The sequence below is a fragment of the Ceratotherium simum genome, chromosome 4 (genome assembly GCF_057802395.1).
Source record: "Ceratotherium simum simum isolate JZ-2026a chromosome 4, ASM5780239v1, whole genome shotgun sequence".
NCBI classification, from domain to species: domain Eukaryota; kingdom Metazoa; phylum Chordata; class Mammalia; order Perissodactyla; family Rhinocerotidae; genus Ceratotherium; species Ceratotherium simum.
Window position 1 is genome coordinate 35,588,995 of NC_141903.1, and position 14,864 is coordinate 35,603,858.

At 35.5% G+C, this 14,864-nt stretch overlaps 1 protein-coding gene across 6 annotated transcripts in view; it reads right to left on the reverse strand.

The window, feature by feature from the left end:
- The window catches only part of ANKHD1 (ankyrin repeat and KH domain containing 1), a 123,154-nt gene that overhangs the window by 63,630 nt on the left and 44,660 nt on the right, over window positions 1-14,864 (reverse strand). For 5 of the 6 annotated variants that reach the window (XM_087429695.1, XM_004420092.2, XM_014795384.2 and 2 more), the window contains exons 8-10: window positions 9,204-9,441; window positions 8,625-8,816; window positions 3,801-3,910 (exon numbers count right to left, since the gene is read on the reverse strand). In XM_087429695.1, coding sequence (XP_087285821.1) covers window positions 3,801-3,910; window positions 8,625-8,816; window positions 9,204-9,441 — 540 coding nt within the window. The remainder of the gene's footprint in view (window positions 1-3,800; window positions 3,911-8,624; window positions 8,817-9,203; window positions 9,442-14,864) is intronic. The other variant, XM_004420095.3, reaches the window with a different exon arrangement.

Consider the following 14,864-nt stretch of genomic DNA (forward strand, 5'->3'; position numbering starts at 1 on the left):
TATAGTAGTAACAAGAGATGCAAACAGCAGGACAATATGAATTGGATCATTTGTTCAGGGCTCTCTGCTTAGAGTAAGCTCAATGCTTATGCAGTAGTAGTTAAAATGATTCTGCATGTTAAACAGAGAGAATTTTTTAAAAACTCTGGAACTAATGGACATCTTTTTATTTCATTTAATTACCGATTTTCAAAAAGAACATTTTAAGTGGCCTAGTTAAGAACACTAAACTAGTCCAAAGTTTTTAAGCAATGGATTATTCAAATTTATGCAATTATTAAAAAGTTAGACAAGCTACATATCAATCCATAATCTCTAAATATGATGGATATTAAGTGTGCTTTTAACTGGAAATACCTAAAAATATTTTTAAAACTAGAAAAAATGAAGTCTCGTGTAACTAAGTTTCAAATTAGAAGATGTACATATTTTGAGGATGGAACTGAAATGCTCAAGTATGCCATCAGTTCTGGCTGTGAATTTTTTAAAAGCAATAAATAAGAAAATTTCTAGATTTCCTTTAAAAGTGAGTTCTAAATTATACCTACTACACATTTATAATGAAAAGCCCTAAAACTTCTCAGTTTTATCTCAGGAAACAATACAAGAAAACCAAATTGTAGCATTAAGTTTTTTTAAACCATAATTAATATCCTAACTGATTCTGACGCAGAATGTTTTAAAGAATGGGAAACAACAGCTTTTAAATTAAGCTCCTTTTTAAAAAATATAATATCAAAACCTTGAATTATGGCATAAGTTAAGCTCTAAAATCTAACAAAGCATAGGGGTTGGTCCAGATTGTGTTCCAAAGGTTGACTTGTATATCCTTATTTAAAACTGAGAGTAAAAATAGTTCGCAAAAAATGAAGGTTCTCATCCAGCCCACAAAAAGATCTATCTAACTTAAAGAACGACCAAACCTAGATATCAAGAACACACCTATGAAATGCCAGGAATAGAATACATCTCCACTCCATGCAATGGGAGTGGAGAGTCTTCCATCTGCAAACCACTGGAGGAAATTACTATAGCCCAAGATACCAGGAGGTAGCAGCAAAGAATGGAGGACAAATAAGATGCTATTGCGGTGTTAGGTCCAGCTAGCAAGAATTAGCAGTCACTTTTTCTCAGGACTCAGGTACCAAGCTGTCTGCTTTACTCCCTTCCTATTTTTTTGTGAGGAAGATCAGCCCTGAGCTAACACCTGATGCCAATCCTCCTCTTTTTTTTTTTTCCTGAGGAAGACCGGCCCTGAGCTAACATCTGTGCCCATCTTCCTCTACTTTATATGGGACGCCGCCACAGCATGGCTCAACAAGCAGTGTGTCGGTGCAGCCTGGGATCCGAACCAGTGAACCCCGGGCCGCCACAGCAGAACACTCGCACTTCACTGCTTGCGCCACCAGGCTGGCCCCATCACTTCCTATTTTTGACTAGGTCTCCCATTCTCTTGGCTTATAGTAAAGCCTGAAATTACAAAGTTTATTTATAGGTTTTAAATATCAAACTAACTATACTTTCCCATGCTTTCCACATAATAATAATAATATAATCAGGAAAAGAACTAATATTAAAATTGAAATATCTGTCCACAGAGAGCAAAAGAATGAAATAGGCAACATATTTTTTAAAGTTAGAATCAATATATGACATAATTCAAAAGGAGAAAAAAAGAAAAAGTTATTAAACCTAACAGCATTTATAACAGTAAAAAATGAAAAGCAAGTCAAAAGTTCAATAATAAGTGAATGATTATGGTTCATCAACTTGATGGAATATTATGCAAGAGTTATAAATATGGAGACTATGCAGCAATATGGAAAAGATTATGAAAGCAGACACAGTGGAAAAAACAGAAAACAACCGTATTACACTATAATTATAATTACATGTAAATATGAATGCAAAGACAGATTGTAAAACAGAAAAATAAACAATTATGTTAAAATAACAGTATTACCTTTTTTACTCTTATATTTTGAATGGTAAAAATAGTATGGTAAATTCAAATCTTTCTATCTGTTCCTTTAATGCAATTCTTCTAAGGAACTCTAATCACAAATACTCTATTTACCTAATTCCAGAAGACTATAAAAATAAAACATTTAAAAATATTTTGTAATAGATTTTTAACTCAGTCAAAAATCAATAAGGTTTTCCTATACGTTAGAGCACATTTAACAGACAGTTCCTTTTTTTCCCATTTAATATTTTCAGAAGAACTCTCAACAAACAGGTTAAGAAAGTGACTTTGCTACAGAAAAATGGAAGAAGGAAGAGAGAATTCAGATAAGAATTTGGAGGATACGAGTATTAACCCTTGCTCATAGTATCTAAGTTTTTATGCTCTACCCTATTTCTTTATTTAAAGTGATGAAATACTTCAATTCTTAATTTTTATAGATGACACAAAGCAACTTTAAAAAAGGAAAAAGATATAGAAAGATGGCAGAAAAGTGAGATCTACTTAACATATCTCTCTGTCATAATTCTCAAACAAAAAAAGTACACCTCTCAGAAATTCTAACTGATGGGGCAGATCCTGATTAACAAGAATGAATGCCAGTGTTATCATTACAATATTTAGTATTAGCAGAAATGATGATAAATAGCATAATCATACTATACATTTATTTTAGTCAATAATTATTTTCCAAAAATGTTCTCAGGTGTCTTTTTGGGAATGTCTGTTATTGGAAATGGTTTAAAAGGCAATACTTGCACAGTTTTTCCTAAATAACTGAAATTAAGAAAGTTGATTCTCTACAACATTTATAGCTGTGTATGTCTCACATAGATTTTTAAGAAATATATAAGGGAATTCTGGGAAAAACTCTAGAAAGCAGTTTAAAGTACCCTCACAAAATAAAAATTAGTCAAATCACACATTTCAGCAAGAAGCATCAACCTTGAAGAGAAATATTATTTACAATAACCCATAGTTGTAAGGATTATTACACATATGAACCTGCCATCTAATTTGAAATTTTGAAAAGCCAAAATAGAAAAGACTAAAAGAATGGAAAAAAAGAGAAGGCTGTAATAATATTATTAGGAAGATGATGGTAGTTTTGTTTCGCGATGTCTAATTAGAGAAACAAAAGAGATCACTCAAAGTGATTTGACACGTTATTCTATTCTGTAAACATCACTGAATTTATGATATATCTAATAAAGGGCAGTTAAAAAGTTCAGGAATGTGAGCCAGCCCTCACAGGCTAGCGGTTAAAGTTCAGCACACCCCGCTTTGGCGGCCTGAGTTTGGTTCCCAGGCACAGAACTACACCACTCGTCTTTCAGGAGCCATGCTGTGGCAGCGGCTCACACAGAATTTACAACTATACATAACTATGTAGCGGGGCTTTGGGTGGCGGGGGCTGGAAGAAATAGGAGGAAGACTGGCAACAGATGTTAGCTTTGGGCGAATCTTCCCCTGCAAAAACAAAAAAGCAGATTCTAAAGCTCCACTCAGTTGATCTGAAGTGGGGGTTGGGAGTTCACATTTTAAAAAGAAAAAAAAAGTTCAGGAACGCCCAATGGGATTGGGGTGAGAGGAAGAAACAAAATAATAGTTTTACCTAGGAAATGAAACAGTATGCTCTATTAAAAGCTAACTATTTTCAAATACATTTAATAAATATAACAACCAGAACAAGTAACCAGACTTTTTTTTTTTTAGTTATTTTATACAAAGCATGCAAACTATTGATCATCTTCACTACTGTTTTCTAATGTTAAAAATAAATGAATGAGTATTAACATTTACACAAAAGTATTTGAAATTAAAAATATCTTACTAAATCAGCCCCTGCTTGAAGTAAAACATCTGCCACATCTGTATGTCCATTTTCACAAGCATAGGTTAAGGCTGTGTCTCCTGTTGCTGTTGTAGCATGAACATTAGCACCTAGCAAACAAAAAATTCATATCTTTACTTTGTGAATTGTAAAATTATATTAGATAGTTCAATTTTGCAATTTGGTGAAACTGATAAACTCAAAATACAAAAATATCAGAATGTTATTTTAAATATTCTAATTTTCCTTTAAATATGCTTTGTAAAAATGCTTTTAGCCACACAGAAAGGAATTATACCAAATGAATTTAAGATATAGTAATTTGCCTATACATTCCCAGTAAGATATACTCTAAGAAATAAAAGAGCTGCAACAAAAAATATCAAACAGTTTTCTGAAATCATATTGGTGGTAGCATTGGTTTGTATTCTAAGATAGTTCTCTGGATATTGTGGTAAAAATCAAATGAGTAATCCTTTGGTGAGAGACGAAATTTTGGCATGGTTGAGAGAAAACACAGATACAGATTTTTGAGGTTAAGTAAAAATCCTATGGTTCTGGGCCGGCCCTGTGGCTTAGCAGTTAAGTGCGCGCGCTCCGCTACTGGTGGCCCGGGTTCGGATCCCAGGCACGCACCAACACACCGCTTCTCTGGCCCTGCTGAGGCCGCATCCCACATACAGCAACTAGAAGGATGTGCAACTATGACATACAACTATCTACCGGGGCTTTGGGGTAAAAAAAAAAAGGAGGAGGATTGGCAATAGATGTTAGCTCAGAGCCGGTCTTCCTCAGCAAAAAAAGAGGAGGATTAGCACGGATGTTAGCTCAGGGCTGATCTTCCTCACACACACACAAAAAAAAAGTCCTATGGTTCTGAATTGGAAGTACTGACACGAACTCAAGATGGATTTTATTTGTAAGAAAAATAAATATTTCCTAACTCTGACCAACTAAAAAGCCCTAGAGACAATGATAGACCAGGCAGAAATAGCATCTCTAGCTTAGATTATAGTCCCTAAGTAACATTTCCTGCTAAGTGGAATTAAGGCTTCTTAGAAAAATGATTTGTTTCAAAACTGAGGCAGAGGGCCGGCCCCATGGCTTAGCAGTTAAGTGCGCGCGCTCCGCTGCTGGTGACCCGGGTTCAGATCCCGGGCGTGCACCGAAGCACCACTTCTCTGGCCATGTTGAGGCCGCGTCCCACATACAGCAACTAGAAGGATGTGCAGCTATGACATACAACTATCTACTGGGGCTTTGGGGGAAAAAAATAAATAAATAAAATTATTTAAAAAAAAAAAAAAAAAACTGAGGCAGAATCTGTCTAAAATGAGCCTGAAACACCTGCCATATTAGAAAGCAAGGAAATTATCAGCGACTATAATATGGTCACATCAAAAGGATTTGGTAGCTAAACTTATTGACCACAGATGGTCAAATTGTCCCATCTTTCAACAATTTTTGCATCAAAAAGAATGAGAACTGTGATCGAGTAAAACCTATCATATATGTTTAAATCCAAAAGTTCAAAATGATGTTCAAGTCAAAAACAAAACAACACTTCATTGGTCACCACTGAAGGATGCTAGGGGACCACTTGATTATTTTGGAAACTGGTAAATAAAGGGGGGAAAATCAAATGTTTATACTGCCATTCCTACATGATTTATACCTAAAGGTAACCAAACAGTTGTTGACAGGAAGTTTCTCTTTACAGACATATTCCAGTTAATAAACAAGGAAGGAATAATAGAATTTAGAATATCACCATTTTGCAACCCCTAATGAATTAATGGATCTAAGCAATGATCATCAATGGCTAATAACATCACAAAAGAGAGACAATCAGACATTTATTACCTCCTGAGGAAAGTACACAAATACTACCTGTGAAGTCTAGTAAAAAACAAAAAAACACACACCTCATACCTGAATTCAATCAAATCTCTAGATCTAACCACTACTTTATGGGAAATCCAAGGGACAGAAAAACAAGTTAAATGAAATCATGGAGATGCAATTAGCAAAATCCTACTCCGAAAGCCTAAAAGATAAACATTCCATTTCTTCAACCATAACTTGCAAGAAAAAAGAAAAGAAAGATGGAAGGGGAGCCCATAGATTAAAAAGGACTTAAGAGACAGACTGATCAAATAGCTAGTATGAATCTTATTTGCAAGTTGATTCAAAAAGGTCATTAAACACACACATACCCATTTATAAGACTATCAGGAAAATATGAAACCTGCTTGGATATTTAATGATACTAAGGAATTATTATTTAAAAATTTTAGGTAGGAAAATGGTATTGTGGTTATTTTTTTAAAAAGATTATCTTTTACAGATACATATTGAAATAGTTATTGATAATTTAGAAAAATAAATTTATTTTTAAAATAATTTTCAAATTAAAAACTTAAATTTTAAATTTTTTTTTTTTTTTTTTTTTTAAATTTTATTTATTTATTTTTCCCCCAAAGCCCCAGTACATAGTTGTCTGTCATAGCTGCACATCCTTCTAGTTGCTGCATGTGGGACGCGGCCTCAGCATGGCTGGAGGAGCGGTGCCTCGGTGCGCACCCGGGATCCGAACCCGGGCCGCCGGCAGCGGAGAGCACGCACTTAACCGCTAAGCCACGGGGCCGGCCCTTAAATTTTAAATTTAAAAATGTTTTTGTAACTATATATGGTGACAGATGCTAACCAGACTTACTATGTTGATAATTTCACAATATATACAAATATCAAATCATTATGTTGTACACCTGAAACTAATACAATGTTATATGTCAATTATATCTCAATAAAAAAATTTAATATTTAATTATTTTAAATAAAATAATTTTATAAAAATAAATGGGAGATATGGAAGGAGTATAGATAAAGTGAGATTGGCTATGAATTAAAAATTCTGAAAGCTGAGTGATGGGTTTTTAGGGTTCATTATACTATATTTTCTATGTTTGAAAAAATGCCATAACAAAAGGTTTTTGATTTTTTTTTTTTTCCCGGTGAAGATGATTAGCCCTGAGCTAACATCTAACGCCAATCCTCCTTTTTTTGCTGAGGAAGATTGGCCCCAGGCTAACATCTGTGCCCATCTTCCTCTACTTTATATGGGAAGCCTCCACAGCATGGCTTGACAAGCAGTGCATTGGTGCGAGCCCCAGATCTGAAACTGCAAACCCCAGCCACCAAAACAGAGCACACACACTTAACCCCTATGCCATCAGGCCGGCCCCTTAAATTTTTTTTTTTTTAATTGTATAGACAATGTATTAAAAAACCTATTGGACTTTTCTTTAGTGCTACAGTATAACAAGAACTTCATGTAAATAAATCACACTCTAATTTGGGAAAAAAATTTTTTTAGGTAGTGATCATGTGAAAAAGTGATTCTCAACCCCTGACATAGTTCTGAAAACTACATACTTCAAATTAGCAAAAGTAGCTAAATATGAGAATCAATGGTGATGCAATAGAAAAAACAACGTCAGGAGTTCTAAGTTTGAATATTGGCTCTGTCACTTATTAGCTTGGTTACCTTAGGGAAGTTAAGTAACCCGACTGTGCATCCGTTTCCATATCTATAATAATGTGTTTAATATTTCTTACTATATAGGGACCAGTGGTAATTAATAGAGATAACACAAGAGCTGAGCAGAATGATTGGTATTCAATAATTTCTTCTTTATTTGAAGAAGATTGGCCCTTAGCTAACATCAGTTGCCAATCTTCTTCTTTTTCTTTTTTCTCCCCAAAGCCCCAGTACATAGGTATCATAGTTGTAGAGTTGTAGCTCTTCTATGTGGGCCACTGCCTCAGCATGGCTTGATGAGCAGTGAGTAGGTCCGCACCCAGGATCCGAACCTGCGAACCCCTGGAACGCCAAAGCGCAGCACAAACTTAACTGCTACACCACCAGGCTAGCCCCTCAATAATTTCTTAGTGAACATTTATACCTCCTTTTATTTTATTTTTATTTTTATTTTTTTTAAACTTTATTTTATCTTTTTCCCCCAAAGCCCCAGTAGACAGTTGTATGTCATAGTTGCACATCCTTCCAGTTGCTGCATGTGGGACGCGGCCCCAGCACGGTGGGAGAAGCGGTGCGTCGGTGCACGCCCAGGATCTGAACCCGGGCCGCCAGTAGCGGAGTGCGCATGCTTAACCGCTAACCCACGGGGCCAGCCCTATATATGAGGTTTTAAAGAATATATCAGAATTGGATAAAAAGAAAAACTTTATATTGTTTCTAAAGGATATATAAAGGTTGACATCTATCTGGATCAATTCTTTCTGGTATATTCTTACTTTGCTCTATAAAACTACAAATAGTCTATGTAAAAATACTTATTCCTTACTATTGCTTAACAATGTATAAAGCACAAATTATTTTAAAACTAAGCACTTCTGCCAAAAAAGTTAAATTCCCACTTGTTCTTTTTTTTTTGAGAAGACTTAAAAATGTCAAAACACGAATAGGTTTATAGGTACCAAATTATAATCTCTGTAATCTCATCCCACCTCCTCTTATTAACAGAGACTAGGAGGAACTAACTTCTCCCTTCCAGAAGCCATAAACCATTCAATGGAGAAAGAAGGTCAGTGAGAAGCCTGATGGTCACTAAGTAAAAATTAATAACAATAAGAAATCTTTTTAAAAAACAACATTTTTAGAGATGTAGGAGCTTAAGAAGAGCAGTTAAATTGTGGAGCTGTCTTTCAACTTTTGTAGAAATGAGAAAGTTAAGGTTAATAGTTAAAGTTATGAAAGCAATATAAAGCCTTTTTCTAAAAGGCATTTTTAAAGCCACATACCCGCAGCCAGTAGATATTTAACCAACTCCAGGTGTCCCTCCTGAGAAGCCTCCATCAGAGGCGTGGAGCAGCCAAGTTCTATATCAGCCCCTGCCTTAATCAGGAAGTCTGCAACTTCAGAAAATCCTCCACAGCAAGCCAAGGTCAGAGCAGTTTCTTGGGTTTCTTCTGTCTGAGCATTTATATTTGCTCCTGGGGAAAGCATAAAAACAGATAAAACTAGTCGCAGAAGACTTAGGATAAAGCTATTAATTGTTCTGAATTGTGATAATCATCTCTAGCTTCTCTGCCTCTGAGGTTCCTTCCAGGATGTTGATAATTTATTTTGGGCATTTATATTTGCTGCTGGGGAAAGCACAAAAATAGATAAAACTAGTTGCAAAAGACTTATGATAAAGATATTAATTATTCTGAATTGTGATAATCATCTCTAGCTTCTCCGCTTCTGAGGTTCCTTCCAGTGTATTGATAATTTATCTAATCAATGCAAAAAAATATTTTAGTTGTAGTAAACTTCACTGATAGACAAAACATCCAAAGGAAATTGACTTTTTTTTTAAAGAAGTAAAACTACTTTACCTTGTGCTAAAAGTAATGCCACCATTTCTTCATGTCCTTCTCGAGCAGCTTCCATCAAGGGAGTATATCCTTCGTCATTAACTTCTTCAAGATTAGCTCCCCTTTCAATAAGTAGAGCTGCCAATTCAACGTGTCCTCCACAGGCAGCTAGTGTTAACGGAGACTCGAAGGAATCTGCAGGCATGTTCACTTGAGCACCACTATCCAAAAGCAAACGTGCTACCTCTACATGTCCATCCTGCAGATTTTCAAAGGTAAAGCAAGAAGGAGGAAATTTTTTTTGTTTTGAGATTTTTAAAGTGTGAGAAGAGAAGCAAGAAATCGAGGAAAGACAGAAAGGAAGAAAGAAAAGAAGATGTAGCTTAGATGCATTTATATTATCATGCCCATCTGAGCAATCTGCTATTTGTCTTATCAATTAAAATTATTTTACCTTACTTTTCAGCAAGCCTAAAAATTTTCAAAAGAATCAGACTCATAACATATAGTTACAATTCCAAATAATTTTGAATTTCCTTATTCTTTAAAGTTCAAAATACTGTTAAATCCACAATAAACAGTACCTCAAAATAATAGTTTCTACTACTGCCAGGTAAATATAGCTATAACCCCAAATTTAGGTGTCATGTTTAAGTACAGAAACTGTGTTAGATCTATTTAATAAATAAAGACGTGGCAAAAAATAACACAAATTCTGTGAAGTCATTACACTTGGGATTATGTCACCAAGGTAAACCCCTATGGACTGATACTACCCTATATTTTTCCTCGTCACTAGCCTGTTGCAATGAGGCAAAGAATTTTACAAAGATGTAAAAATAAATATCTTACTCACTCGTACATAATTTTACCATGGGCCCATCTGCATAGATAGTAAAGCAATCAACAATAAAACATCCTCATGGAGGTTATCTATTCTACCCCTCTATCACCATAAATACCCTTCTTCAGTTTCAAATACTTTACTTCAAAATTTTATGTAGGACTTAACTCTTGTTGTGGCATATAAAGTCAGATGTTGTGTTGTTCTATATTTCAAAAATTACAAAATATTGCTAATGAAAAGTAAAGACTAAGTACAAAAACAAGGTTTTATAAGGCTGGGTAATTCTTTTATTAAAAAATTAATTAAAGAAATCTTAATTAAATGTTAGATATCAGTATCCATCAAGAGTTTCGGGGGCTGGCCCCGTGGCTTAGCAGTTAAGTGTGTGCGCTCCACTACTGGCAGCCCGGGTTCGGATCCCGGGCATACACCGATGCACTGCTTGTCAGGCCATGCTGAGGTGGCGTCCCACATACAGCAACTAGAAGGATGTGCAACTATGACATACAACTATCTACTGTGGCTTTGGGGAGAAAAGGGGAAAAAAAGGAGGAGGATTGGCAATAGATGTTAGCTCAGGGCCGGTCTTCCTCAGCAAAAAGAGGAGGGTTGGCATGGATGTTAGCTCAGGGCTAATCTTCCTCACAAAAAAAAAAAAAAAAGTTTCATTGTACTTAACTAAATGACTACCCTAGCTTTAATCACTTTTGACACAATACCAAAAACAAATGACTTCACATTAAAATTTTAGTTTTACTAATACTTCAAATATATGCAAAATAAAATATATTTTAACCAAACTACTGGTATTGAGTTATTTGGCATTTGAAATACATTTCTAATTGAAAAGAAAATAAGGATTTATAAGTGTTCGTAGATTAGGGAGCTACTGTTATGCCTAGCTCCTCCAGGCACCCAATAAACTGTTTTGCTTGAATTTACGTGAATTTTTGAAGATTCTTTACAGATTCTGCTAACTTTTCTTGAGTACATATACTAAAAGAGGAATTGTGCTAAGCACTTTTTGATATTAATGAATATTAATTTTCCCAAAGGAAAAAAGAATAAGAAATAAAAAAAGAATAATCCAACCTTAAAGGTCTAATATCATTATTAGAATTTTTTTTCAATTCTAAGACTTTAGTCTTAGCCATAGAGCAGTAGCTGGTATTGGACTTACTCTTCTATCATAAACAACCATAAAAATTGGAAAAAATAGATAAAGCAACTAGAGGTATTGGACAGCAATCAAGCTAGGGCTAGGGTTATGACCACTGAAAGAAGGGAGCACATGAGATGAACCTTACATTCACTCGAGCTTTCTTTCTTCAGACGTCTTACAAACCACGGCCCAAGGAAATAGAGCCTAAACAAAGAGTAAATATCTCTTTGGGCAAAGGAAACAAAGATCAGAATATAAGGCAGCCAAAATAGTTAGGACTTGGGGAGTGCGGGTAGGATACCTGAGAAAAACAAAGCACAGAGGAGTCCCAAAAATCTATATAAAATTATCCTCAGATACGTGAGCAACTCCTGAGTTGAACACACCAAGGATGAGACTCCAGGATGCCTAGCAAGAATGGCTGCTGAAAGGCTGGAGACCTTGGGAGTTCAGACTCAGCCAGAACGGAGAGATCTTGGTGAATATCCCAGGGTTTCAGTTGAGATGGCAGAAGACCACACCCAAGGAGTAAAGACCTGGAATCCTTACTCTAGGACCAAGGAGTAAGGACCTAGGAATAAGAGTAAAGCTAAAATTAAGCCTCAATAGGATCAGAGTGATCCACTGGTAATTTAACTGCCTGCTAGAACAAAATTTAACAGTCTTAAAAGGAGGACAGGATAGTCCAGAGTCTCAAAAAGGTATCATCCATAGCATATGGCTTACAATAAAAAATTACTAGACTTTTTTGTGTGTGTGTGAGGAAGATTAGCCCTGAGCTAACATCCATTGCCAATTGTCCTCTTTTTGCTGAGGAAGATTGGCCCTGGGCTAACATCCATGCCCATCTTCCTCCACTTTATACGGGACGCTGCCACAGCATGGCTTGACAAGCGGTGCGTTGGTCCATACCCGGGATCCAAACCTGCGAACCCCGGGCCACCGAAGCAGAGCGAGCGGACTTAACTGCTACGCCACAGGGCCAGCCCCTACTAGACATATTAAGAGGCAGGAAAGAGTGACTGAACATCAAGATATAAAATAACCAATAAAAGTAGACCCAGAACTGAATCAAATATAGGAGTTAGCAGAAAAGGACTTCAAAATAACTAATGATATATTAAAGAAAAAAGAGGGGAAAAAAATGGATGAAAAAATATAATTTCAACACAAAATAAATATAAAAATACCATATCAATAACTATATTTAAATGTAAATGGTCTAAACAAACCAACTAAAAAACAGAGATTGGGAGAGTGGGTTACAAAACATGACCCAAATATATGCTATCTACAAAAAACTCACTTCAGTATAACGATATAGGCATATCAAACATATCAGAGTTTGAAAGAAAAGAATAAAAACATTTATCAGGCAAACATTAATCAAAGGAAAGCAGAAATAGCTATATTAAAGGGTCAATCCATGAGGAAGACATAGCAATTCTAAAAATGGCTATGCACCAAACAACCACGCTCCAAAAGGCGGAAAAAAGTGAAGCAACTAAAAGAAATAGACAAATCCACAAGTATAGTTGAGATTTCAATACCCCTCTCTCAACAATTGTTAGAACAATTAGACAGAAAATCAGAAAGGATGTAGGAGAACTCTACCATCAATCAACAGGATCTAATTGACTTCACAGAACACTCTTCCCACCAACAGCAGAATGTACTTTCTTTTCAAATGCCCATGGAATATATGTCCACATTCTGACTATAAAACAAACCTCAAAAATTTTAAAGAGCTGAAATCATACAGAGTGTGTTCTCTGATCACAATGGAATCAAACTAGAAATCATTAACAGAAAGATAATAGGAAAATCTTCATATGTTGAAACATTTAGAAACTAAACAATGCACATCAAAATAATTCATGAGTCAGAGGAAGTCTCAAGTGAAACAAAAAAAATACACTGAACTGAATGAAAATGAAATACAACATATCAAAATTTGTAGGACACAGCTAAAGCAGTGCTGAGAGGAAAATTTATAGCACTAAACACATACAATTAGAAAAGGAGAAACATCTCAAATCAATAATCTAAGCTCACATCTCAAGAGCCTAGAAAAAGAAGAACAAAATAAACCCAAAGCAAGCAGATGAAAGGAAATAATAAAGAATAGAATGTGATTAAATGAAATAGAAAATAGAGAAAATTTTGAAAACCAAAAGTTGATTCTTTGAAAAGATCAACAAAATTGACAAACTTTTAGCTAGACTTACCAAGAAAAAAAGACAGAAGACTCAAATTACTAAAATCAAGAATGAAAGAAGGGACATTAATACTGACCATACAGAAATAAAAAGGATTATGAGAGAATACTATGGACAATTGTATGCCGACAAATTAGACAACCCAGATGAAACGGACAAATTCCTAGAAAGACGTAAACTACTAAACCTGACTCAAGAAAAAACAGAAAATCTGAATAGACCTATAAAACAAGATTGAATTAGTATGTAACCAAAAATCTTCCCACCCAGCAATCTTACTCCTAGATATATACCCAACAGAAATGAATGCTTATGTCCACCAAAGACATATAAAAGAATATTCACAGCAGCTCTAATGGTAATAGCCGAAGTCCGTAAATAACACAAATATCCATCACAGCAGACTGGATAAATAAATAGTGGCATATTTATACAATGGAATACCACACTAAAACGAAAAAAGCAAACTACTGTAAAATGGAACAGTATAAATAATTCTTACATAAATAATGCTGAGTGAAAAAAGACACAAAAGAATACTTATTGTATTATCCTATTTACATGAAGTTCAAAAACAAGAAAACTAATTCATGGCAACATAAGTTAGAATTGTGCTTACCCTTGAAGGAGGGTACTGACTGGAAGTGGGCATAGGTGAGCCTTCTGGGGTGCTATATCTTGATCTAGTTGTCACATGAGCCTACACATATAAAATTTCAGGCCATCTCCTTAAGATTTGGCAGTTTATTGTACGTAAGTTATACCCAATTTAAAAGTATTATATTTTTACCATCATTTCTAGGAATTTGAGAAAGTAGGTTTTTAAAAACAAATTCCTGATTTACTCTGCAAACAGTTATTTAGGAGAGTCACTAAAATATATGTATTGGGCCGGCCTGGTGGCGTAGTGGTTAAGTTGGCATGCCCTGCTTCGGCAGCCCAGGGTTTGTGGGTTCGGATCCCGGGTGTGGACATAGACACCGCTCATCAAGCCATGCTGTGGCGGCGTCCCCATGCAAAATAGAGGAAGACTGGCACAGATGTTAGCTCAGTGACAATCTTCCTCAAGCAAAAAGAGGAAGATTGGCGACAGATGTTAGCTCAGGGCCAATCTTCCTCACAAAAAAAAAAAAAAAATGTATTAAGTCTTCCAATTGCTAATTTGTTTGTATAGATTGTTAGCTCAGACTTTTCCCTATAATGTACCCTACTGATTACCTTGAATTACTGGTATATCCTTGTTAGAACAGGATACAAGGACATCTTGTTCAGAAATAAAGCAATACAGGTATGGCTTGAGAATTTTTTATATAAAGAAAGATAAAATTTCTTAGGAGTTGTGCAAAGATGGCTGGAAATTCTTTGCCACACCCTCTCATTAAGAGATAAATTTTAGGGCCGGCCCCATGGCTTAGCGGTTAAGTGCGCGTGCTCCGCTGCTGGCGGCCCGGGTT